The sequence below is a fragment of the Dryobates pubescens genome, chromosome 5, assembly GCF_014839835.1.
Source record: "Dryobates pubescens isolate bDryPub1 chromosome 5, bDryPub1.pri, whole genome shotgun sequence".
In the NCBI taxonomy this organism is placed as follows: Eukaryota; Metazoa; Chordata; class Aves; order Piciformes; family Picidae; genus Dryobates; species Dryobates pubescens.
Window position 1 is genome coordinate 36,645,207 of NC_071616.1, and position 24,936 is coordinate 36,670,142.

The 24,936-nt window shown below is 42.9% G+C and overlaps 1 protein-coding gene across 2 annotated transcripts; it reads left to right on the forward strand.

The window, feature by feature from the left end:
* Positions 1–919: 919 nt before the first annotated feature.
* On the forward strand, positions 920–24,916 carry MLH3 (mutL homolog 3). Of its 2 annotated transcripts, XM_054162024.1 has the most exons (12): positions 920–4,253; positions 10,846–10,944; positions 11,624–11,694; positions 12,643–12,747; positions 14,728–14,800; positions 15,449–15,520; positions 16,531–16,639; positions 19,750–19,909; positions 21,399–21,422; positions 21,619–21,700; positions 22,829–22,980; positions 23,576–24,916. In XM_054162024.1, the coding sequence occupies exons 1-12, from the start codon at positions 989–991 to the stop codon at positions 23,645–23,647; spliced, it is 4,284 nt and encodes a 1,427-aa protein (XP_054017999.1). In that variant the 5' UTR covers positions 920–988; the 3' UTR covers positions 23,648–24,916. The 2 variants fall into 2 exon arrangements, with proteins under 2 accessions (XP_054017999.1, XP_054017998.1); XM_054162023.1 differs by lacking the exons at positions 10,846–10,944; positions 15,449–15,520; positions 16,531–16,639; ... (3 more) ...; positions 22,829–22,980; positions 23,576–24,916 and having other exon boundaries at positions 14,728–14,901.
* Positions 24,917–24,936: the final 20 nt, after the last annotated feature.

The window sequence follows — 24,936 nt, forward strand, 5'->3', positions numbered from 1 at the left end:
CCGGCAGCGGTCGGTCTCGCGCCCGTCCCGCCGCAGGCTGGCGGGTGCGCGAGGAGGTGAGGCTGCGGGTGGGGGACGCGCCGCTCCGCGCCGCCCCGCGCCGCCGCTGCAGCAGGGCCGCCCCTCCTGTCCGCGCCCCGGCCCGGCGGCCGCCCGGCTCCGGGCGCTGTTTGTCGCGGGCGGAGGCCCCGGCGGCGAGCGCAGGGCGTACTCAGTCCTGCGCACGGCGGGGACAGCAAGGGGAGCGAGCCTGCGCCACGGGCTCGGTGCCCTTATGTGCCCCTGGGGCCAGGGAGCCCCCGGATACCGGTGATACAGCCGGGCACCTCTTGGCGAGCTGCGCGGGCAGCAGTGCGGGTGCGAGGAAGAGTTACATGCCCCCGCAGATACTGCTGAGGAACCAGCAGGCATCAAGGAGTGGAGAACAGTGGGTCCTCTTGCACATGAACAGCTTACTCGGTGTTCCACACCCGTTCCCAAGCCCCCTTCAGTCCTTTCTCAGACAAACTGCGGCAAATTAACTCTTTGGCCAGAATGGGGCATCGTGAATTTATGTGAGGACGTTGAGGTAAAAGTGAGAGAAAAGCAGCTCTCTACCTGGTTCTTGGTGATGCTTACTTTATATTTCTTTTATATAAATGGAAGAGGAAGCCTCTTGCTTGCTGATCCTTTGAGTTTCACTTCATTGTGGTTTGATTTAGGTATGTTAAGTCTGAGAGTCATATGTGTGGTAAGGAGCATAGATTCAGACTCAGTTTACCCTGAAGGCACCAACAAGATGTACTCAAAGCTTGACCAGAAAAGTAGCTACTGAAGAAGCCTCTGAATACCAAAGGTATATTTATGAGAGTGAATGCAGTAAATGGAAGTATTTTCAAGCCTTTTTTTTTTACTCTTTTTTTTTTTTTCTCTCAGGTTGTTGCTCTGAGGAGCATGGAAGAGTGAGATCCTTGCAGTTGCTTGAGTTTCTCGTCTGTCTGATTCTGACATGATCAAATGTTTGGTGGAAGATGTGCGAGCCAGGCTGCGTTCTGGAGTGACAATCAGTTCACTGGGGCAATGTGTTGAGGAGCTTGTCCTCAATAGCATCGATGCCGAAGCAACATGTATCGCTATCAGGGTGGATTTGGAAGCTTTTAAGATCCAGGTGGTGGACAATGGCTCTGGGATGGGGAGAGAGGACTTAAATGCGATGGGAAAGCGGTACTTCACCAGCAAGTGCAGCTCATTGAGAGACTTGGAGAACCTGACATTCTATGGCTTTAGAGGGGAGGCTGTGGCAAGCATAACCAGCATGGCCAGTGTAGTAGAAGTTTCATCTAAGACCAGCAAGACAGCAAAAACATTTGTGAAACTGTTTCACAATGGGCAAGCACTGGAAGTCTGTGAAGCTGAATTGAGCAGACCAAGTGGTGGAACAACAGTCACTGTATGTAATCTGTTTTATCAGTTACCAGTGAGGAGAAAGTGTATGGATCCTGTGTTGGAATTTGAGAGAGTGAGACAGAAGGTAGAGGCTGTTTCGCTGATGCATCCCTCTGTCTCATTTTCTTTAAGGAATGATGTTTCTTGTTCCATGGTGCTTCAGCTCCCTAAGACAAGAGATGTATACTCTCGGTTCTGTCAGCTTTATGGACTGAGCAGATCTCAGAAGTTACGAGAAATAAGTCATAAGTCTGGGGGATTTGAGCTCAGTGGTTATATCAGTACTGAAGGGCATTACAACAGGAATATGCAGTTCTTGTATGTCAATAGAAGGCTTGTTTTAAAGACAAGACTACATAAACTGATGGATTTTTTATTAAGAAAAGAAAGTGTCATTTGCAAGGCCAAAAGTGGCCCTGCGAGCAGACAAGCCGCTTCAAGCCCCGGTCGCCATCGTTGTGGCCCAGAGTTGTATGGGATCTTTATCCTCAATGTAACCTGTGCATACAGTGACTACGATGTGTGTCTGGAACCTGCAAAGACTCTAATCGAGTTTCAGAACTGGGATGTCCTTCTAGCTTGCCTAGAGGAAGGAGTGAAAGTATTTTTGAAACGAGAACATTTATTTATTGAACCGTGTAGTGAGGACATCAGAGAATTTAATGAAGATAATGACTTTTGTCTGCATAATGCTCCAGCTCTGAAGCCCTCAATCTCTAATGAGAAGAGCATCCAAGACAGTTTTAAGAAAGCATGCAGCCAAATTGTGGATTCCTATGAAATGTGCAGCTTGCAATCAAAAGACGTCAAAAGGAAATCTGTTCCTGGAAAAAAGTCTTCAGGTCTTACAGAGTCAAATAAAAACCTACAGGAAACTGAAACTGCCCTAAATCAGAAGAGTGCTGAACCATCTGATCCACGTAGAAACAATAAAGCAGACATTCCACTGCCCAGCAAAGATGACACAGTTTCTGGTTTCAGTATATCAAACATCCTAGAGCAGGAGCCAAAAGACACTAATGCTTCCCAAAAGGGGTCTGATACTCATCTGAAACCTTCAGAAAATGTTCATTCCTCTTTCAGTGGAGAGGGCAGGCCAGAAATGAGAAAAACAGACAGTTGTGTTGACCTGCAGCATTGTGCAGGGATTCACCCAAAGGGTGTGGGAAACCAGCAAGGCAAAGCAGCTGAGAAAAACAACACAGTCCGTATCTTAAACAGCAAAGCTGCTCAGTTGCCATGTGAGAGAGAAGACCCTACTGAAACAACAGTGGGACCCGGAACTGTCTCTGGGAGTTCATTGATGAGACCTTGTAATGTAAGAAGAGGGGATGAGGAAAGAGCTGAAGTGATAGATGATGCTGGAAGAGGGGCTCTTGGTTCAGCACCAATAAAATTGGGCTCTACAGGCCTCACAACATGTGTTCTGCAAAGTGCCATGCCTGAACGTGAACAAGCAGAAACAAATGTTGACATGCAGTGTAGACCTGGCCCTGTCAGTGCCAAGGGTATATTTTGCCACAAAGCAAATTTTCCTGTTCACTCTTTAAATGCTAAGGATATTTCCAGTAACACAAGTAAAGAATATGTATCTCCTTACAGCAGAGAGGTATGCATGGCTGATGGTAAGGAATGGTTAAGTAACAAAACTTTGTCAAAGAAGGTGAGTGAGGAGACAGCTATGCCTGTTGCCACCAGCAAAAGACATGAGACATTGAATTTTACTCAGTTGCCAGTGGCAACTTCTTTGGGTGTTCCTCACAAAAAGGTTCTAAAAAGCACTAGAAGACAATTGAGTGTGCCACGATCTCAGAGCTCTAAGCAGCCAAGCTGGTCCATGCAGCTGGGTTCACTAGAAAAGTTCAGGAGATACTACGGGAGAGTCAAGCGTACGCCACCAAAATCATCTTCAGAGCAGAGTGAGTTTGGCCTCCCAGTTTTTAGTTCCCAAGCTGATTGTGACTTTTCAAAGAATGAGAATGACAATCATAGTAACATGAGCTCTTGTGAAGCTCCAGCTGTGGAAGGTACAGATTCTAATAGTAGTAGCCAAGTTTTTGGTCCTTTGGGAGACACTTTGTTCTGCAGTGGAGAAATCTCACAGGACAAGCGAGCTCTTTGTCAGAGTCCTCTGACATTGTCAGATTACTCTCAGGTTAGTAAAAAAACTACCAGTTGTAGAAGATCTCCAGGATCACTATCATCCAAGCTGTCCAGAATGAAAAGTGATCACAAAGAAGTAGAACAAGTTGGTGAACAATTCCAAACAGATTCGTGTAGAAAAGAAGACCACTCTTGTGATCTTGAATCTTCAAGAAATGATCATTTGTCAGATGCTTGTGAAACATACAAATCCTTAGTGGGAGAAAGGAGTGAATGTAATCACATCATTTCTAAGGAGGATGCATGCTGGCAATCAGACCTTAGGAGAGCAGAGGCCATGCAAAGTATGGTCAACCCATCTCCACTCATCAATGCAGAAGGGGAGTACATAGTCCCTTCAAGCAGTGTTTTATCATTACCTGCTGAAAAGGATTGTGTTAACATCACTTGTAAAGACAAAAGTACATTAAATGAGTCCCCAGAACAGAATTTGAAAGATACCACCCTGAGTAACTGGGAATTCTCTGCAGATAACACAGTCACAGGTGATCCCAGGAATGATTTATCTTCTGACTGGCTGCAAGACTTTGATGTTTCGTCGGGTAAGACAATATACATCAACCAAGCAACTGGACTGAGCATCTACGGCACTCCTCCTGCAGGATTTCAAGCTGCCTGCATTCAGGATATAACAACAATGGCTGTGGATGTGGTTTCAGAGAGCGGTAAGAGAGGTGGTTGTTGTAGAAATGGGATGAGGAAAACCATTTGTTTTCTCTTAGGTGCATGAAATAACTTGCTGGCAGCACCTGACAGTTTAGACTGAGATAGCAACTGCCTTCTTTGTAATGGCTGTGGGGAAAACAGGAAACAGTTGGGAATGGTGAAGACAGTAAAGCATTAGCATCCAAGATATTAAGAGATAATTTTTAATAAAGCAGTAAAAAGTGTCAGCAGCTTGTCAATGAAAAGACAACTGCCTGGTTTTCATGGGCATCATGATGTTTACTGTGATATATATATTCTTCAGAGAAAGAGTGATTTGCCATTGGAATGGGCTGCTCAGGGAGGTGGTAGAGTCACCATCACTGGAGGTGTTTAGGAAGAGACTGGGTGGGGTGCTTGGTGCCATGGTTTAGTTGATTAGATAGTGTTGGATGATAGGTTGGACTCAATCTCAAAGGTCTATTCCAACCTGGTTCTCCTTCTCTTCTCCTCCTCTCCTCCTCTCTTCTCCTCCTCTCTCCTCCTCTCTCCTCCTCTCTCCTCCTCTCTCCTCCTCTCTTCTCTCTTCTCCTCTCTTCTCCTCTCTTCTCCTCTCTTCTCCTCTCTTCTCCTCTCTTCTCCTCTCTTCTCCTCTCTTCTCCTCTCTTCTCCTCTCTTCTCCTCTCTTCTCCTCTCTTCTCCTCTCTTCTCCTCTCTTCACCTCTCTTCTCCTCTCTTCTCCTCTCTTCTCCTCTCTTCTCCTCTCTTCTCCTCTCTTCTCCTCTCTTCTCCTCTCTTCTCCTCTCTTCTCCTCTCTTCTCCTCTCTTCTCCTCTCTTCTCCTCTCTTCTCCTCTCTTCTCCTCTCTTCTCCTCTCTTCCCTTCCCTTCCCTTCTCTTCTCTTCCCTTCCCTTCTCTTCTCTTCTCCTCTCTTCCCTTCCCTTCTCTTCTCCTCTCTTCCCTTCCCTTCTCTTCTCCTCTCTTCCCTTCCCTTCTCTTCTCCTCTCTTCCCTTTCCTTCTCTTCTCCTCTCTTCCCTTCCCTTCTCTTCTCCTCTTTTCCCTTCCCTTCTCTTCTCTCTTCCCTTCCCTTCTCTTCTCCTCTCTTTCTCTTTATAGTTATATATAATTGTTGCTGCATATAAAATGAGAAATATACTTCATATGATAATATAAGCATACCAGAAAAATATTGTGGGTTTTAAGCATTTTCTCCTAAATGCTTATGTTTCTAAGAATGTGTTATTACTGATAAAATGGTAGGTGTACAAAATTTAAAACAGCTCTTGAAAAAAATGAACAAAAATCTAAGTCTTCCTTCAGAATGCATAGTCTCCTCTCTGCAGATTCTGGAAGTCTGTTCCTTCACACTTAGCTTTGTAAGAGATGTTGTACAGCATTGGTGGTGGTTCAGGGGTGAAACTTTTGCACAGGTGACACGGCACTGCTTCGTGTTGTCTTCTCAAGGGTGTGGTGTTCACATAGTCTCGGAATGTTAGGGGTTGGAAGGCACCTCAAAAGATCATCTAATCCAACCCCCCCTGCCAGAGCAGGGTCACCTATACCAGATCACACAGGAACACATCCAGGCAGGTTTTGAGTATCACCAGAGAGGGAGACTCCACAACCCCCCTGGGCAGCCTGTTCCACTGTTCTGTCACTTGCACGGTGAAAAAAATTTTCCTCATATTTACATGGAACTTCCTATGCCTCAACTTTGACTCCTTGCCCTGTCATTTGGCATCACCAAGAAGAGTCTGGCTCCATCCTCTTGGCACTCACCCTGTTCATGAGTCTTCATTGATCTGTCAGGTTTGGCTTTCTGTGTCCACCTGATCTGGCTTAGCAGAATAATTGTCTCTGCTAATTTTGTCATCCATGGATATGTCTTTGTTCAAAGTTGTTCTTCATTCTGTCTGTAGGCAGATTTTATGAGTTAAGGTGCAGCCATTCCACATACAGACTATATTTTCTACTGCATAATTTGTTTTGAAAAAGTACTTTGGGCTTCTTTTGGGATAGTTCTCCTGTGAAATAGGTGTCTAATCAATCATGATAGGCTCAGGTTTGTTCCATTTTTATCTGTTGCTTCATTCTTCATCACCAGTCATTGAAACACTGGTGCAGTAGGCATTTCAGTTGTTAAGCTATTCCCTTTTAAGTATAATATTTTATGCCAAGAGTTCTTAATATTAACTGTGTTCCATTGAAATAAATTGATTACCAGGAGAAGAACATCCCTGTTTTTATTAGGTAAAATCACTTGCAAGAGCAAACATGCACTCCTTGACTAACACTCCTGATTGCTGTGGTTTACCAGTTGCAGTTGCCCACAGTGCTGTTTAGTAGCCAGCCAAAGCACTGAGATATGGAGCTTGACCCTCTGTCCGAAGTGTTTGGATGGTGCATTCACGTTTATGAGGAGAGTATCTCTTGTACCTTTATGCTTTCAGATTATGTAGAGTCTGTAGTCTTCAAGACATAGATTGTGTTGTATCTTCACCTCCAGTAGCATTGTTCTTTCTTAGCTTTATCATTGTAGCAATAGTGTCACTCTTTCTTAACTCTGTCAGTAGTGATGTTCTTTGGTGAGATGTCTACTGCAGTGCTTTGGCTTTTCTTACGTTGAAGGTCAGACCTCCCAAACCTTCACAAGGTGTTTGAACCATGGCTAGACCCTCTGGATCTTTTCAAAGTTCAACAAACATAGTCCTTCACGTGTTTTTCAATAAAGGATGTTAACTCTCTCTAGCCATAGGAATGAACACAACTGTGTCTTAATGCAGCATTCATGTCTTTTGATGTTTGCTGTTAAGAGTCAGAAGTGAAATAAATTCTGTATTTGCTGTGTATGCTTTCATTTTGGTTACTAGAGTAGTGTCAGTAACCCAGTAGTGTTGACTTAGCATTTCACAGCCCCATGATTTATTAATAACAGCATTTCATACACAAATTTAGGGATGTTACACTGATTGGTGACAGGTAGAAGGAGGCAGGAATAATCCACATCCTCTTTTCCATGACAGTGGCCACCTGCCATCTTTTCCAGTCACAAGCCATGTGCTCAACCGAAATGCTAGATTTTGTAGGTTAGACTCAGGCATCTCTGTACTGATCAAACTAATTGCCAAAGGAGATTAATTAAGCTTCATTTTGCCATCAGATGCCTTTCTGAATAATCAAATGCTATCCATTTGTAGTAGGTTAACATCTCGGTTCAACTTTCTCTTCATTGTTATGCCAGCTATCTTTGCATTGTTGTGTTACTTTTATTACAGTATTGACTAATATGTGATTACACTGGGATATTTTAATCATACAGTTGAGGCAAGTGAAAATGATATACTCAAATGCAGTAATTGTACATGGTTTGCTTGTATAAAGTAGTTACATCAGCTGGCAGATGAGCTGGCCAGGCCGCTCTCCATCATTTTTCAGCAGTCCTGGCTCACAGGAGAGGTCCCAGAAGACTGGAAGCTGGCCAACGTGGTGCCCATCCACAACAAGGGCCAGTTGGATGAGCCAGGGAATTATAGGCCTGTCAGCCTGACCTCAGTGCCAGGCAAGCTTGTGGAACAGGTCATCTTGAGTGCAATCACACAGCACTTACAGGATGGCCAAGGGATCAGGCCCAGCCAGCATGGGTTTAGGAAGGGCAGGTCCTGCCTGACCAACCTGATCTCCTTCTATGATCAGCTGACTGCCTGGTGGGTGTGGGGCAGGCTGTGGAGGTAGTCCACCTGGACCTCAGCAAGGCCTTTGACACTGCCCCCACAGCAAACTCCTGGCCAAGCTGTCAGCCCATGGCTTGAATGGGACCACACTGCAATGGGTTGGGAACTGGCTGGAGGGCCAAGCCCAGAGAGTGGTGGTGAATGGTGCCACATCCAGCTGGCAGCCAGTCAGTAGTGGTGTGCCCCAGGTATCAGTGCTGGGCCCCATGCTCTTTAACATCTCTATTGATGATCTGGATGAGGGGATTGAGTCCATCATCAGTAAATTTGTGGATGACACCAAGCTGGGGGCAGGAGTTGATCTGCTGGAGGGTAGAGAGGCTCTGCAGAGGGACCTGGACAGGCTGGGCAGATGGGCAGAGTCCAACGGCATGAGATTTAACACATCCAAGTGCTGGGTTCTGCACATTGGCCACAGCAACCCCATGCAGAGCTACAGGCTGGGGTCAGAGTGGCTGGAGAGCAGCCAGGCAGAGAGGGACCTGGGGGTACTGGTCGATGGTAGGCTGAACATGAGCCTGCAGTGTGCCCAGGCAGCCAGGAGGGCCAATGGCATCCTGGCCTGCATCAGGAACAGTGTGGCCAGCAGGAGCAGGGAGGTCATTCTGCCCCTGTACACTGCACTGGTTAGGCCACACCTCGAGTACTGTGTCCAGTTCTGGGCCCCTCAGTTTAGGAAGGATGTTGACTTGCTGGAACGAGTCCAGAGAAGAGCAACAAAGTTGGTGAGGGGTTTGGAACACAGCCCTATAAGGAGAGGCTGAAGGAGCTGGGGTTGCTTAGCCTGGAGAGGAGGAGACTCAGGGGTGACCTTATTGCTCTTTACAACTACCTTAAGGGAGGGTGTAGACAGGCAGAGGTTGGTCTCTTCTCCCAGGCAACCAGCACCAGAACAAGAGCACATAGTCTCAAGCTGCACCAGGAGAGGTTTAGGCTGGAGGTTAGGAGGAAGTTCTACACAGAGAGAGTGATTGCCCATTGGAATGGGCTGCCTGAGGAGGTGGTGGAGTCGCCATCACTGGAGGTGTTCAGGAGGAGACTTGATAGGGTGCTTGGTGGCATGGTTTAGTTGATTAGGTGGTGTTGGATAGGTTAGACTCGATGATCTCAAAGGTCTCTTCCAACCTGGTTTATTCTGGTCTGAAAGTGTTTGAAAAGAGCCTGGATGAGGCACTTGGTGCCATGGTTTAGTTGATTAGATGGAGTTGGGTGAGAGGTTGGACTCGATGATCTCAAAGGTCTTTTCCAACCTGGTTCTGTATTCTATTATTATCCTCAGCACCTTTTCTGATGTTACTTGTCAGAAAAATCATATGAACAATATCTCTGCCAGCTCTGAATTCTCACTGCCATTTAGGCAAGAAAATCCTAGCTTTATGAATAATGTATACCCTGAACAAGGATTTCCCCTGCAATAGGAAGGAGGGAGATGACTCTTTGTTTGTTACATGTATAAAATACTGGAGTTTTGTTCATACAGATGATAGATCTTTCTGTGACCTTGAGAGAGAATGTCTTTCCATGGCAGTAAGCTATACAAGCTCTGTCAAAGTCTGGCATTCCTCAGTTTGCCACAGTTTACTGGTCAGGACAGGCCATCTTGTCGTCTGTTCTGTGTTTTGTGACAGTGGGATGCTGAGTTACTTCCCTGTGCTGGGCTGCCAGTGTGGATTCTTGAAAGGATTCTCTGTCCCCAGGGTGGAAACATCATTGGTCTTTGTTGGAGTGGAGCCAGCAGTCAGGAGTCTATGAACTGGCCTCAGATCTCAGAACTTTTCTCACTCTGCGTTTATCAGCAGGCAGCTGGTTTTCTTTGGCGGTAGGACTCTGCCACTTTTCCTGAATGCACACCCTTCATTTCTCAGTAGAAAGGAACTTCATTAGTCCATTATTATTTCACAAAGAATAGAAGGCTGAATTGTACCAAAGGAAGGGTGAAATGTTTACCACTGTACTGGAAATCTGAGCCGTTTTTCTTGATAATCTTGATAACAGTGCATGTTTGTAATATCATTAAATCACTTCTGGGTGGTTAGGAACATGTTGTTAGGCTAACTCTGATATCTCATGTGGTCTCACTGACTTGCAATATTCAGGTTGACTGTATTAAGTATTGATAGGAGTGGTGGTAGACTGACAGTTTCACCACACCTGAACAGAGGTTAGTCAGAAGTGTTTTGATTCCTGACAGACTTTACTGTATGCCTCCTTTTTTCCTTTGGGGATAGCACTTCTGATTGCAGCGCTTCTGGCAATAATTCTTAGGTGATTAAAGCAGCAGCCAGTTTTTAAGGCCAGGCTTGCAGTGCCACAGTGATATTTAAAAAATACATATTTTCTGATACAAGTGTATCTGATAGTATCAAGTTTTTTACATACGTGCTCTTATTTCTCAATGTCAGATTGCAACATCCGTGGGATGCTCTTAATTTGTGCAGGGCTAAGCCCATGCTCATTTATGAGAATGTAATAATTGTATCGACTTTCAATGACCTTATTGCTGTCTACAACTACCTGAAGGGAGGCTGTAGCCAGCTGGGGGTTGGTCTCTTCTCCCAGGCAACCTGTGACAAAACAAGAAGACACAGTCTCAAGCTGCGCCAGGGGAGGTTTAGGCTGGATGTTAGGAAGAAGTTCTTCACAGAAGGAGTGATTGGCCATTGGAATGGGTTGCCCAGGGTGGTGGTGAAGTTACCATCACTGGAAGTGTTTAAAAAGAGACTGAATAAGGCACTTGGTGCCATGATTTAGTTGATTAGATAGTGTTGGGTGATGGGTCGGACTTATCTCAAAGGTCTTTTCCAACCTGGTTAATTTTGTATTCTTCTCTGTAATTCTGCATGCTGTTGAATCTGCAGCAGTGAATTTATATTGTGTTTAGGGTTTCAGTTCAGGTGCCATCCCTTTAGAAGTGAGATCGTGCTACCCTTCCTTCCTAGACCTCGAAAAGAGAAGACTCTAGCAAGCCAGGATCTGAGAGGTAGGGCCAGCTTTCCAGGACACAGTGTTCTGTGGTGAAAAAAAAAACCCAATCAAAGAATTCTCCCAGATGTCCCAACAGGAACCCAGAATTACTCAAGGTCTGTTAACAATGGGACCGTGTGAGTCATCTCAAATCTAGAAATGGAAAAAAAAAGCTTTGGGGGTTGAAGGCAGGTTAGGGGATACTTATTTACAGGATGAAATACCCAGCTCTTTGTTGAATTATGTCAGTAGTTTAAAGAATAATTACCTACTCCCTCCTTTGTACTCATTCCAACGTTGGAATGTGAAAAATAGCTTCAATCCTCATAGTTTTGGTGGGGTTTTTTGTGTGTTAGAAAGGATGAAATCATCTTTTTGGTATGTGGCTTTGTCCAGAGGAAGTGGGTAGCTAAACAGGTCTTTCTTTCCCTCCCCACCTCCCCAGCCCCATTGCCAGGGCCTGTTGAATGGCCTGTAGCATGTTTAGGGGTCAGAAAGCTCCACAGTGTCCTTCCTAGATAAAGAAGGCAATAGAGAAGCCCAGTCTCATGTTCCTTTTTTAATTATTATTTTTATTTCTACATTCTCCCCTTTATATGAAAGAGCAAATTAATACTTGTGTGAAGCAGGTACCCAGTGCCCTTTCTACTGACAGCCGGTGGTATTCCCTGTGCTCTCTGTGTGTGCTTTCTTAGATGCTGAAGGGCAGTCTCTCCAGTCGTTGCTTTCAGAATGGGATAATCCTTTGTTTGTTCCCTGCCCAGAGGTAAGTATTATCTCACATCTTATACCAAAATATGAATCATTTTAGCCTTCTCTCATTTTCTAACATTGTTTCAAAGGTTGCAACAATTGCATATGAATTATTCAGCGATACATTAGACTATGGACCTGGCAGTTAGGTGTTTTTAGGCTGTTGATATGTAAATCGTGGTTGTGGACTTATTCCAAAGGCAGAGAAGCAGGTATCAGGCTAATCTTTTGCCTTATGTGATTTCAAAAGCAAAACATTGTTGTAAGCTGTCTTTCCCTCTCCAAAGGCAATCATCTTAAAGTTGTTGAAGGACAAAATTGTAATATTGTTCTCTTTGTGGACAGTTGCAACAACTCAGCCTTGTTCCCTGGCATGCAATGGGTCTTAAAAGTGTATTTTACTATAGCTGTTTTTGTAGCTTTGCAAGATTGTAGCATGTGAGAGGGAAACAATGTTGGAACATTCAGAAAAACTTCCTTTGTTGTCATGAGGTCCCATTATCTTTAATCATCATGTTGTGCGAGAGTAAACACACATGTACCCATTTCCACCTGCAAACAATAGGGATGGAGCAGCAAACCACCTGCTGGCGAGCTGATGAAAAGTTCTCTTCAGTTGTTGCTGTGATGTGTACTCTGACTCATTTCAGAGTAATAGATCTTTTGTAAGGCAATCCATTGAGAGCTCACCTGGGCTGATAATTAACTTTAGGTTTTCTGATAGCTACTTGGATTCAACTGAATGCATTGCAGTTTGGAAGTAATATCCAGATGGGAAATGTATGAGGAGGGAAGCAAAGAGATTGCTGGATGGCATTGTTAGCTGGTGCTTCTCTAGTGCAGAAGGTTTGGCTGGTCAAACTACAGAGTTATTTCCAGTTTGTTGGATGTGTTTTGCGTGTGTTTGGGGCTTTTGTCTCATCCTTTATAGCCTGTTTGATCTGCAGTTCTGTTTTTGCAGATTGCTGTTGATGTGACCAGCAGTCAGGCTGACAACCTGGCTGTGAAAATTCACAATATCTTGTATCCTTATCGTTTCACCAAAGACATGGTCCACTCCATGCAGGTACCATATGATCTCTCACTGGTTTTCACCCCCAAATTCCCACTTAGCTGGGGATTCTCTGATGTTTCTGCTTGGTGGAAAAGAGGTACCCAGGGAAATGGTTCATATCTGCAGTGTTCATGAGCACAAACAGGATTCTTGGTTGCTGTGTGATGCCAAAAGACACGTATGTCATGCCAGTTAAGTTAATCAGCTGTCTGCAAGGGACTCTAAAACTCCTTGACTGTGTGGTTAAATCAAATTAAGAGGCAGCTCTGTTACTGCTGCTTAGAAGTGCTGTTAACTAAATATTTCAGTGGGCACTTTTTATGTTTATTGTAGGCATTTGTTTAGTTCATAGTTCCCTGAAATCTGTGTCCTGTATCTTCCATTTTTACTGACCTTGGAAAAGCAATTCTTCATCAGACTGATTTTGAAACCAGAGACTAGATTTCATGGAAAGAGTTGAAATTTCACTACAAGATTTATGTCTGCTCTGATAAATGATTCTTAAAAATGGCATTACAGCATCAGGTTAACTTAAATTTTAGTGCCTCTTTATCAACTCTGCTGAATGTTAGCTTAAAAACCAATGTAAATGTATAGCTTCGATTCAAATTCTTTGATGGTTTGCCTGGATAGAAATGCCCAAGTGAATTCTCTCCCTCTCTTGTATCCCCATGACCAAAGGTTTACAGCCCCAGTTAGCATTATTCTTATGCAGTCAAGCTGCAGACTTTGAGACTGCAGGTTCTCACTGTGTGGGTCATGGTAATGCTGATCCCCAGGGTGGACAAGGATCCAAATGATTCCCTTACTTATGATGCATGGGCAAGAATAACTGTTATAATAAAAGTTATTACAGTAAAAGATTATGTTTCCAAAAGGAGAGAAAAGCTAGAATATGGTGAGCACCATTTTTCTCTTCACTCCTCATAATAATAACTGTTCTTTAAAACTCGTTGAGTGGTTCTGTGTTTACCTGCATTATGTTTTCCTTTGTGTGTTTTTAAGAAGGTAAAGCTAGAAGAAATTAACCACTTCCCATTTCTGAAGAAGCTAAACATTGCCTTTAGCACCCTATAGTAATTTTGAGAATCTCTGTGGTGAAGACCAAAAGCACCAAATGTTGCATCACACTACAGGAAAAGAACAAAAAGAATCATTTGTGTCTCACATCTCTGCAAAGAAATAGGATCATCTGTTTGTTTTTACCTAGGAGGTGAACAAAGCGCATGTTGTGAGAGAATTCAGAGCAAGCTCTATCTATGTAACTATGTAAATTCCTCCCTAACACCACATCTGTTTGTTTAACAATAATACACTGAAAGCATTGTGCATCTCTGCTCAGTATCCCCTGTAGCTCTGTTTGATTTCTGGTGCTCGAGGAGAAGGTGGAATCAAGTCACAGAGGCAAATTCCCTGTCAGAAAATGAGGGGGGTAAAAATGCTTCCTGGCCTCTACAGGTGTTTAACACAAGGTTGTTGACATTCTCTTTTGGTGGTATCAGTAATACTCAGGAGTTGCTGTGTGCAGCTTTAATTCCCTGTTTAGAGGTTTCTAGATGAGTATTTAATCTGTAAATTTCCAGCTCCACCTTAGAGCAGTTAAGAGCTCTTGCCCTTATGACTTGCTTTGAAAAAAAAATTGATCTGGAATTATTTTCTTGGATGTTTTGAAACTTTCTCTTAGTTCCAGACTAAACTGTTTCATGAGTGATTTACAGGCATTTGACCTCCTGCCAGTCTTGTCTCTTAGCTTCAATAATTGCTGCCTTTTCCACATTTAGCCCCCACTGAATTCATAAAGAGTAATCACATACCTTTTAGTCTCAGCTCTGCTAGGCTAAATTCCTTAAGACTTTGGGATTAGAAAGGATGGGGTTTCCACCCCCCTGATCATCCTGCTACCTATTTGCTGTACATTTTGTCTTCTTTTGTTTGCCTTCCTTTCCAAAACAATTTTACTACAGGGTAATGATTTTTCTGAGTATCTTACAGGTTCTTCAGCAAGTGGACAATAAATTCATTGCTTGTTTAATCAACACTAGGAATGAAGTGGATAAAAAGGCAGGTAAGAGTGGTTATTGACATGAAGTTCAGGTGGCTGTCAAGTGCAGTTAGACTGAGGAAAGATCACTGTCCTGTTTGTATTCTCTTCTTGCCTTGGAATGACATTGTGAGTGGAGGAAAATGTTAGTCTTCACTTGAAATTTCCTGGATCTTCTTTATCTTTATTTTGGACGTTGTTGAATGTTCTGACTGCCTTCAGATTAGTGCTATAAACATAGATTCTACTCCAATTACTAACATCTTTCAGACTCTGTTCACAGTGTCTGGACTTACTCATTGTGGAAGCTTGCTGGAGCTGTACAAAACAGGCATTCAAAACCAGTAGTTTTCATAACATTTTTAAGGACTGTATTAGAACAGTTTGTGGGTGACTTGGGCTCTCATTCTGAAGTTAGCTGAAGATGGCAATAGACAAGAGTTTCTGACTAAATCTAATTACCCTAATTTAAATGCCAATTTGTGTCACTAAATCTCTGTTCTGTAGTGACTTTATGTTCTGCCAGCTCAGCCGCCTCCTCATTTTATTTCTGTAACACTGGCTGATAGTTATCTTCTAAATGTGGCCCCTAGAGAGTGGTCATTCTGCCCAATCTGTGTAGTTGCCTGGTATAAAGTTGCCTATTTCTCACCTCTTGTGGTACGTTTTCAGATGGCAACCTCTTGATTTTGGTGGACCAACATGCAGCTCACGAACGGATCCGCTTGGAGCAGCTTATTGCAGGTGAGGATTTAGATGGTCTTAGGAAGAAAGATAATGAGTGCACAGAACAGTACAGATGAGCTGTCTGAAAGGGAAAGCTTGCTGAGTTATCACGAAGATAAATCTGGGATGTATGAAACCAATAGGTTATTAATTTGTCATCCTGGTCCTGATCCCTCGGAGAGTGCAGACATTCAGTATCTGTAGCAGTCGCAGTATGGGCAGCTGAAAATTGTTACAGCTTTTCCAAAAATAGAAGATATACTCCTTGCCCACAGAACTATCAAACTAAAATAGTCCTGACATAATGAAAGAGCAGGAAGACTGATAGGAAAAACAATGAAGAGGAAATAGAACAACATCAATAAGATTATGTGGTTATGCTGTTAAGAATAAGACATGGGATGCCGAGTAAAGAGCATAGTTCATTCGGTTCCTTTTTAGCTGAATACAATGCTTTAAAGCCTAAAATTTCCACAATCTGCAACTGTTTGCAGAGGGATAATGGTCCTCTCTGTAACCTCATTAGCCATTGGTTTCAGCGTTAAAAAGCACAATAGCCATCCATCAAGTACTTAAAAAAACACTGACCTTCTCTTTCATCAAGAAACACTGCAGTTCCTGCAGAGAGGGTTCCAGGAACTCTCCTCCTTTCGGTCAGGTACTGCAAAAAGTTAAAAGACTGAAGGGAGAAATGTTTAATGAATAGTATTTTAATCAGACTTTTCTGGGGAAAAATTGCTCTCTGTGAGTTGGACTAAATATATCAGTCGGGTTTTGTTTTTTTTCTATTTAGAGTGACTCTTTTTTGGAACTGGTGGGAAAAAGCAAAATGGCATTAACCAACCCTTCCCCAGAGACTAGGTTATCTGGTTTGTGACATTTCCAGTCCACCACAAGTTTCAAGAGAGGGTATTTTGTGGTCACTTTTTAATCCAAATAGAGGATTACATGCCAAACCATAGGGTCATTAAGGGTAATGCTTGCGTAAATATCCTAAGAGAGGATGCTTCTAAATGATTCATTCACAGACTCCTATGAGAAGGAAGCTGCAGCATGTGGAAAGAAGAAATTACTGTCCTCCTCCATCTCTCCCCCTTTGGAGATTGAAGTTACAGAAGAGCAAAGACGATTTCTGCGGTTGGTAATGGGCAACTCTAAATTTTTGGGGTCGGCTTTGTTGACCAGAAAGATCTCTCTACCATGAAGCTTAGTAAAGAGGCTGTGGATTCTTTCCTGAGCCGAGATCAGTTTGCTATATGCAGAAGAAAATAGGTGTGCTTCTCAGGCACGTCATTACAATGTCTCGAGGCAAAACCCTGTGGTGTGCCACCTCAGTGCCTCTGCTATGTGCTGTGGTTTCCCTGGAAAAGTAAACCTTCATGTGTGGGCCAGGAGAATGCCAAAGCAGTCTCCAAAAGATCCTGCTGTCTGGAGCTCAGGACATGGGAGTGCACACTGGAGTGCAGTGTCCATAGTGTCCATCTAGTCACTGATTTAACAGGCACTGTTTGAGAAGAGCAGGATGGGATATGGAAATCCTTCAGAAACGTGTTCCTTAATCCTAGACGTCTGCCAAGAGTAGCTCAGGAACACTCTTTCCCAAATGTTTCAGAATGGTGGCCTGGCTACTATTAGGACAACTCAAACTCCACACCCCCATCCCCCCCCAAATGCCTGTCACCTGCCACACCTGTATTTGTGGGTTTTTGCCCCTGCATTGCTCTTCATTTCCAGATGAAGTTATATCTTAATATTCTCAAACTGCTCTTTTTCTTGAGATGCCTGTGGCAAACTCGATAGGTTTTTAACATCACTCCTTGTTAACATTGTTGGCTGTTACAGGGATACACTTGTTTGGTGTAAAGCCATTTTGGGGATGTATTTTGGTGTTGTATCTGTTTGCTAACTCTTTTGTGCACCAGTGGCCAATACCAGAAATTTCAAAGGAAAGTGTAAAGCCCAATATGTTCCACCTGCCTTAGGGAAAAATGTGAGAACATAACCATTCTGTTCACAGTTCAGTGATATTTGAATGCCTTTGTTGTTCCCATCTCCTAGTGATGTTCTTGCTAACACCATGATATTTGTAATGCCTCTTTTTCAACCTCAGATTACTTTTTGCACTCACCTTTGAGTGTTTTCCATTTCTGATCCATCTGCTTTTGAGACTGCGTGGTTAAAATTGAATACAATGTACTTAGTGTATTCCATTGATTTGTACAGTACCTTTGCAGTTGTGCTTGTATTTTCTGTCTGTTATATCCACACCTGGTATCTTGCCTGCTTTTTGGCTGCAGCTGCTTGCATGAGCTGCCTGTTTATTGAATGATCATGACCACAAATCAGAGTTGTGGGTGTTTGGTGGGTTTTGTGGCTTTGGTTTTCAGTTTTGCTATTTCTGTAAAGGCCACCAAAACGTGCCAATTATTCCTGACAATTTGCAGTCATTGTCTTTAGGAGCAGTGAACTCCATTTTTCTGTCCATATTTCATGATACATTTTTCATTCATCCTACTCATTTCATTCATTGTTTTTCTATTTAAATTCTAATTGATTTCAGTGTCATCTTGAGTCTCAGCAAACCTACATAATTTTGTGTTCTCTGCTTGACCATGCCCCTTCTTTTCCACATCACTAATGAACAATTAAGATACAAATCAGGAGTCTTGTCCTGTGGAACACTGACCATCTGTTGGCAGAGGATATTTAATTCTTTAATTCAGCCTCTAATTCGTGACAAATGTTACCTCTTTATCCATGACAACATTTTGCATCTGCATTTGTAGCCACTTTTAAGAGGCAGCATCAAAGACTTTTTGAAAGACCAAATAAATTGCCTGAGCTACTTTTCTCATCAGCTAAATCACAAACATGCTACCAAAATCAGTAAGATGAAGCAAATCAGAGTGGCATGGTTTTCTTTTAAGGACACCTGTTAAATCATTCGACCCAGTGGGATGCCAGTTGTGATTTCCAGTTATCACTTTAAGATCACTGATTCAAGAAGCTTATTGCTGCTGGCATATACTGGTGGCTTTTATTGTGTTGCTCTTTATTTTATCAGTGCTAGCAGTTCCTCTCTTTAGTCTCTCTGTGAGACTGCCCTTACTGCCAAGTTACAAACTAGAAGTACCACATGAAAATGCAAATTCTGTTATTTTTGTTGCTGGCAGAATATAACTAGTCTGTGGTAAAGTCTGATGTAATGAAATATATTACCTTCCCTGAGGACCTTCCTCTTCAGCTACACTTGCTATTTAATAGTTCAGCTGGACCTATGGTTCACCTCCAGCTTTGAATCTGTTATTTGTCTGCTAAGCATTGTAGTAATGCATTGTTCAGTTGACTCTCTTGAACTTCCTCTCTTTTTTTTCCCCTTAAAAAAAAATTTTTAGAAGGGCAAGGTTGATTGACCTCAATAGCTGCTTGGATTCTGTCATTTCACCACAATAGGCTTTTTCTGTCTTCTCCACTCTTGCTGATGGCTACACAAGGCTCCTTTTTAGGGGCACACAAAGCATCTCCATATGAAAGCTACTTGTATTATTCTTGTGACTGATTCTAGTAAGTATAGATTGGCTTCTTTTTTTTTTTTTGCTCAAAGAATCTCTTTCCTAAAATTGACCTTCATCACCTTGGCTTTAATGAACTATATATTGTTACAATTGTTTTCATTTTGAAGACAAGCTCTCAGCTGGCTCTGAAGCCCCATTTTGGTGTGTATTTTTCCACCCAGAGTGACGTATGTTAGATTAACTAGAGGTTATTCTTTCCTGGGTTCTCTTTGCTTAATGGGATGTAAAGTTCATTAAATTATCATAATTCTCTTAGAATATTTTTTTTTCCATTTCAACTATTTGCTGTTAGGTGTCCATTGAAATCACAGCTTTTTAGGTTAGCCTTAAAGCAGTCGTTGCGCTTTGTAATTTCAGCGTTTGGAGTGTGTTGAACCAAGCACCTTGCACATCTTCAGAGAAGATTGGTTTGTAAATTTAGACATAAAGCTTCTCTCTACATAACACAGGAACTCTTAGATCTTGTGTTTGTGGAACATGAAATTACCAGGGTTGCCTAGAGTGAAGAAATGTAGCTGAAAGAGCAAAATTGCCTGGAATCTCATGATGCATAGATTCTGAGACTGGACGCTGTTGCAAGAAGTAAACATATATGAGGACTGCAGAAATATTTACACAGGCTGTAGAGACATAGCTGCTGTGGTTGATGTCTTGGTATTTTTTCTTCCTCAGATGCTGCTACAGAAGCTTGGAGGACTTGGGTCTTGAATTATCATTCCCTGAGAACAAGAGTTCCTTAGTTCTAGTGAGGAAAGTGCCACTGTGTTTTATAGAACGAGAAGCCAATGAATTACGACGGAAAAGACAACCTGTCACCAAAAGTATTGTGGAGGTCAGCTGTGGGTATGAGTGAAATTGTGATACTGGGTCTTATTCTCTGTTAATGGCCCAGGGTGTTAGAGTATCTCTCTTGTGAGGGAGACAGTGAAGACCCTTGGCAAATGTGGGTTCCATCCCTTTTAGTAGATAAATAGTCCTACAACTGAACTCCCTGAACTATTAACAGAAATTATAAGAGACTGTTTCAGGCTTGGACTGGTAGAGAAGCAAGGAAAAAGAGTATATGGAGCAGATTTTTCCACAGTTTACTGCTCATGAATGCTTGAGTGAACATTAAAATGATTACTATTGCTGATAGAGAAATACTACTTGTTAGAATTTGAAGTTGTTTTCATTAAATGTCTACATGGGCAGTGCAGCTTTCTAAAAGTTGCTGTTCCAGATGTTTTGCAGTTTGAGGAAGAAATTGCTGAAATGATTACCTGCAGTTTATACTGTAAAAAAATTCTCCACACACACAACTGCTTCAAGGATTCCTTAAAAATTGCTCCTGGAGGACCATGTTCAGCCACTGGGCTGAGCCGTTGTGAATCAGCCCTGTCTTGACATACATCTAGTTTGATATGAAAAGAAGAAAGAGAGAAGATGACTCATTTAATTTAATTTTCCTTTCCAACCTTGCTATAATCAGAAAGGACTCCAAATGCACTCTCCTGGTGTGATTTGGGAGCCAAGAGTGCTGAAAGTGGTGGAGGAGGGAATCAGCTCCATGCCTCATGAGCGCTCATTCTTGGCTGACTCCTCGAGGTCTCATGAACATTTTGGCAGATGAGTTCTGCAGTTCTTTTAATTTGCCCTGCTAGCACCTAATCATGACTGGTTATGAATTCATTGCAGTTTAGACATCAGAAATTAAATCCACATGGACTGTTAGCTCCAGGGGAGGTTCAGACTGGATGTTAGGAAGAAATTCTACACAGAGAGAGTGATTGCCCATTGGAATGTGCTGCCTGGGGAGGTGGTGGAGTCACCATCACTGGAGGTGTTTAGGAGGAGAGTTGATAGGGTGCTTGGTTGCATGGTTTAGCTGATTAGGTGGTGTTGGATGATGGGTTGGATGTGATGATCTTGAAGGTCTCTTCCAACCTGGTCTGGTCTGTTGTTCTGTTCTGTTGTTCTGTTCCGTTGTTCTGTTCTGTTGTTCTGTTCTGTTGTTCTGTTCTGTTGTTCTGTTCTATTCTATTCTGTTCTATTCTATTCTAATTTCTAATTCTAAAGAAGAAAGGGCAGCTGTTCAAAGATAACATGTATTCATTGCACTGTGAGGTATAAAATTCCATTATACCTATCCTGCAGATAGATGCTTCTGAGAAGTCAGGACTTGCACCTGGACCTTTCGGACCGTGGACAGCATACTAGCAACAGCATTTTTGCCTGGTTCTGGCAGTTACACAGTACAATATACATAGATGTGGACAAAGCAGGGTATGGGCAATGAAAGGGAGAAAAAGCAGCTGATGATATTACCTTTTCCTTTCTAGGAGCTTATTCAAGAACAAGTTGAGGTGAGTTGCTGTCTGCTTCTGAAATTGACTATACTAATGCAAAGTTTACTGCATGTACCAAAGGGAACGTGTTAAACCTCAAATGAGAAAGGTGGACTAGAGTATCCCCTGTCTTTTCTAGTTTCCATTGTGTTGCAGTTCTTCCTTTGTCTCATATGAAATGGAAAGTAAGATGATGTTCCCTTACTACTTTTAGCTAGTGCAGACCACAGGAGGAGGAGCACGAGGAACACTGCCTCTGACGTTTCTGAAGGTGCTGGCTTCCCAGGCCTGTCACGGTAGGGAAACTGTAATTTCTTGCATTCTGTTTTTTGGGGTTTTTTTTAACCTTTCTGTCTCCACACAACATCATTCCTGGGCCAGAATGCATCTGCAGGAATGCTGGAATTACAGACCCATGTGTTTCATAGGGAGGAAGAGATGATGATGTTTTCATGGACAGACAGCACTGTGAGGGGTGAGCAATACTGCACTGATGTATTCATGTGTGGGCACAATGTACCTTCCAACCCTCACATGAAGCAGAGACAGAATACAGCTCTGAGGTGTACTCATTTGTGTGAGCTCTAAACCATTCAAATAGCAGCTCTGTGAAGGGGCAAAGGGAGGTGCTGGAACCTGCTTGAAGGCAAGCAGGAAAGACATAAGATACTCTTCCCAAAAAGCACTTTTTGGTTTGTGTAAGTATCAACAGTGAAGTTTAGGTGTGCATGTGACCTTTCAGGTATTTTTGGAAGGAATTCAGCTGACATTTACATCTATGAGATTATGGCTTTCCAGCACTTAGAAATGAAGCAGACCTTACAGGTGTACTCTGTCCTTTTGTGGCAGTTCCTGTGCCACATACAGTATTAACAAGATTACTCTTGAAGGGGTCATCATGAACCTAAAGCAGCTACTTTCAGGAGTATCAGTGCATTCTACAAACAGCAGACAATACATAATCCTTTTTATATCTAAAAATGTCCCATGGCTGAAGATTGCAGAGGGTTTTGTGCCTCTGTGGAGGCCTATGGAACTGATTAGCTGTCATCTTGGCTTGATGTCTTTTTGGTTTGTGAACTGGTTGCACCTTCCACTGTAACACACACAGAAAAGCAACGTAAAAGCCCATTTGCCTCTTCCTACATCATCTGAAAAGCAAAACCCTAATAATCTTGCCATTCCTCAGACCTAGGTTAGGTGATGGAAAGCGGAGCCTTGTGCAGCAGGCTGGTTAATTGAGCTAAGCCCCAAGTCTGACATACTGCAGCCTTTGGGCTGCTTTTGCAGCCTCACAGCTAATCTTTGGGAGCTGCCTTTTTTCCTGTGAAAACTGCAGCTGTGGAGAGGAGCTTGCTGGGTTGCTTGAGTTCTCTTCTGCAGTGCATACAAGAAGTTTTTGTTTTGTTTTGTTTTGTTTTTAGGAGCTATTAAGTTCAATGAGTGCTTGACTTTGGAGGAGAGCTGCAGGCTTATTGAAGCTTTGTCATCTTGCCAGCTGCCCTTCCAGTGTGCTCATGGAAGACCTTCCATGATGCCTCTTGCAGACATAGACCATCTACAGCAGGAAAAGCAGGTACTGTGTGGGACACAGATAGACCTCCAGTAATCCACACTCTGGCTTATCAGACACATGTCACATAGGCACCTGTTAGAACTAGAATGGACCAGTTTGAAACCACACCACTCTCTGTCTCTTGACTTTTTACATAGCTGTTACCAATAAAGTAAAACTTTAGAGCATTAAACCTCTGTCCTGCAAGCAGTTTTAGCAAGGATCTTACCAAATGTCTTATGAATGGTCATGTTTATGGGAATGCAGTACACAAGTCCTTAAGCATGTCTTTCAAGTGTTTGCAGTTTGGAAGAGTAAAATCTTGGAAAACATGTAAATTCCAATATTCTACTAGTGGCAAAGATACTAATTAAACACCTACTCCTACTGCTATAAAATGGGGGGGGAGGGGAAGCACAAAGAAATAGCAACATTTAATGTTTTAAAACCCAATAATATTTACTCTTTTCCTATTACCATGCTATGTTATGAAATTGGATTCTGTTGCAAGTCAGGTGGGCCTTGGAATTGGGTATTAAAAACACTGGGGAATGACTCTGTTAGGACTGAAGCTCCTGTACTCAGTTCTGATGTAGTGCTTCTTTTCTCCCTCCAGCCCAGACCTAATCTGGCTAGACTGCGGAGGATGGCGCGAGCGTGGCAACTGTTTGGGAAAAAAAGACCCTAGTCAAAACAGGTTAAGACTGTGAGATGTGACCACTGTAAGTGTTGGTATGATCGAGGTCCCCCTGTTGCTTGGAGCCCGCTGTGTGGAGCCACATTTCCAAGCCAGTGCAGTCTCAAGTTCCGCTCCAAGTACTGACAGGAGCAGAGACCAGCCAGGGGAACGTGGCAGAAGGAGCCCACTGTTGTAGCCTGGAGAAGCATCTCAACATTGAGGAACTGCCTTGTAAACCTCTGCCTCATGTCAGTGCTTGACTGTCACAGGCAAGAAGTTGCAGCCACATGTAGTTACTAAAGTGCTTTTTCTCTGCAAGCATAGCGTGATTCTGCATCAGAGAGAGGAGACTTTTAATCAATTTATTTTATTGTGGTTTGAAAATGGGGAGGTATTTATTAATAAAGTTATCACTAGACTTTCCTTGAGCTCATGGCAGTGGTTGGAATGGACTGGCCAGCTTCATAGTCTATACAGGCCAACACAGGATCAAACCCCAGCATTTTTATTCAACTAGGCAATGAAAGGCACACCCAGCTGTTCTCCAGCTGCCTGTAAGTTTCATTCTTACAAGATTTCTGAATCCTAGCATAGCCCCACATTCCCAGGGCACAGAAACCTACCCCCACAGAAATAACTAAATACCACACAGTATTTTTCAGAATAGGCAGACTTTTTCTCCCCCCACAGGTTCCAGTTCTATTTTGTGTCTAAGATAGGAGCGTAGAGTTTATTTTAGTGGTAAAAGAAGCTGATATCTTTGTTTAATCACAGACATCAAACTTAAAACCAAATCAGAGAAATGTTGACACCTGCTGAATCAAAAGCAAAACAAGGAGTGGAAACTACTTTCATGTGATGCTGGAACTGTGGTGTAGTGTATTGCCATGCACTGATGAAGTGGACTAAGGCAAAATGATCTGACTGACCTGCGAGAGCCTGAGATTTCTAAGACATTCCATGCTGCCCCTCACAAAACTCAGGAACTCTGCCAATGAGACAAGATGTCCACCCAAGGAGAACAGTCACAGTCACTCAGTTACTACAGGAAAGACTCTCAGCCTGCAATAAGCAAAGCAAGATCTTGATCTTTTCTTCTTTCATGGAAAGGAACAAGCTAGCTGCTGGGACTGCTGAAGATCTGCTTTTCATCACGGATGGAATTGCCATTCCAGCTGGTTTGTATTTCAGCAACTTGCCAAAAATTGTCAGAAAATTCTACACAAAGTATGGATTTTGAAGACAATTACCACAGTTGGATATGAAAGCATATCTTGAAGGCTGCAACTGCATCATTG

What these genes read in the sequence shown, in the direction of transcription:
- MLH3 (XM_054162024.1), top strand. Translation starts at nt 989, where the DNA reads ATGATCAAATGTTTGGTGGAAGATGTGCGAGCCAGGCTGCGTTCTGGA. An exon ending in GGATGTGGTTTCAGAGAGCG is followed by an intron (nt 4,254 to 10,845) that starts GTAAGAGAGGTG and finishes TATTGTGTTTAG; the next exon opens with GGTTTCAGTTCAGGTGCCAT. An exon ending in TGAAGTGGATAAAAAGGCAG is followed by an intron (nt 14,801 to 15,448) that starts GTAAGAGTGGTT and finishes GTACGTTTTCAG; the next exon opens with ATGGCAACCTCTTGATTTTG.